The sequence below is a fragment of the Frankliniella occidentalis genome, unplaced genomic scaffold (assembly GCF_000697945.3).
Source record: "Frankliniella occidentalis isolate FOCC.00 unplaced genomic scaffold, Focc_3.1 Scaffold5091, whole genome shotgun sequence".
Lineage (NCBI taxonomy): Eukaryota > Metazoa > Arthropoda > Insecta > Thysanoptera > Thripidae > Frankliniella > Frankliniella occidentalis.
In genome coordinates this window covers 1-1,052 of record NW_026272133.1, presented here as the reverse complement: position 1 = coordinate 1,052, position 1,052 = coordinate 1, and the positions used below count along the sequence as shown (strand labels likewise).

Sequence of the window (1,052 nt, the reverse complement as noted above, 5' to 3'; positions counted from 1 at the left end):
TGTGATCTCGCTGAATATCTTAGAATTCTGGCAAAGTGGGGCTATGGTGTCACAAGGGACAATGTGTGTTAAATTGTTAAAGATAATTGTGAAGAAAATGCCATTCAAAATCGTTTCAAGGATAACACTCCTGGTAAAGAGTGGTTTACTAATTTCTGTAGAAGAAATCAACTACGTTTGAAAAACACAGAAAGTCTGGAGAAAAACAGAAGGACTAATACTGCTAACCCATTCCTAGTTTATGAATTTTATGACAACTGTGAAGAAGTTTCCACTGAACATGACTGACAAGCCCAATCAAATTTATAATCTAGATGAAATGGGAGTGTGCCCAGATCCAACCAGAGCTCGTGTTATTGCTGGCAATAAGCAAACTGGTGTTCATCGTACCGACCAGGGCTCAGGTAGGGACAATACGACAGTCATGGGGTGTGTCAGTGCTGCAGGAAAGTGTCTGCCACCTCTCTTCATTTTCAAAGCTGTAAACTTATGGTCAACATGGAAAGGGGAAGAGGATATCCCTGGAACATTTTACGCTGTATCAGAAAGTGGTTTTATTAACACTGATATATTTTTTGACTGGATCAATCACTTCTCAAGACAAGTGCAGGAGCGCCCCCTGGTTTTAATTGTTGATGGATATGTGTCCCATCTTAGCTGCAAAACAGTTGTGTTTGCTAAACAACAGCAAATAACTATCATAAAATTACCCTCCCACACAACTGATCTGTTGCAACCGCTAGATCGGTCCTGTTTTGGACCATTTAAAACATACTGCGACGCGTCTTAACAACAATGTTCTATCTGCAGCGTGCGGACTACACAATGTTCTATCTGCAGAGTGCGGATTACACAATGTTCTATCTGCAGAGTGCGGATTACACAATGTTCTATCTGCAGAGTGCGGATTACACAATGTTCTATCTGCAAAACGGGGTTAGGCGCAGCCCTTCACCTTTGTGTGGTTAGCAAGTAACTGGAAGATATTAAGGCCAATCTGAGCACACGGCAAGAATCGTAAAGGTCCAATGTTTAATCATTGACTGCAAAAA

At 41.3% G+C, this 1,052-nt stretch overlaps 1 protein-coding gene across 1 annotated transcript; it reads left to right on the top strand.

The window, feature by feature from the left end:
- The first annotated feature begins 280 nt into the window (after nucleotides 1–280).
- LOC113216549 (uncharacterized) lies at nucleotides 281–790 on the top strand. The gene has a single exon (XM_026436297.1). The coding sequence runs from the start codon at nucleotides 281–283 to the stop codon at nucleotides 788–790; it is 510 nt and encodes a 169-aa protein (XP_026292082.1).
- The last annotated feature ends 262 nt before the right edge of the window (nucleotides 791–1,052 follow it).

Excerpts from the sequence above, each read along its gene's own strand:
- LOC113216549 (XM_026436297.1), top strand. The coding sequence starts at position 281 with ATGACTGACAAGCCCAATCAAATTTATAATCTAGATGAAATGGGAGTG.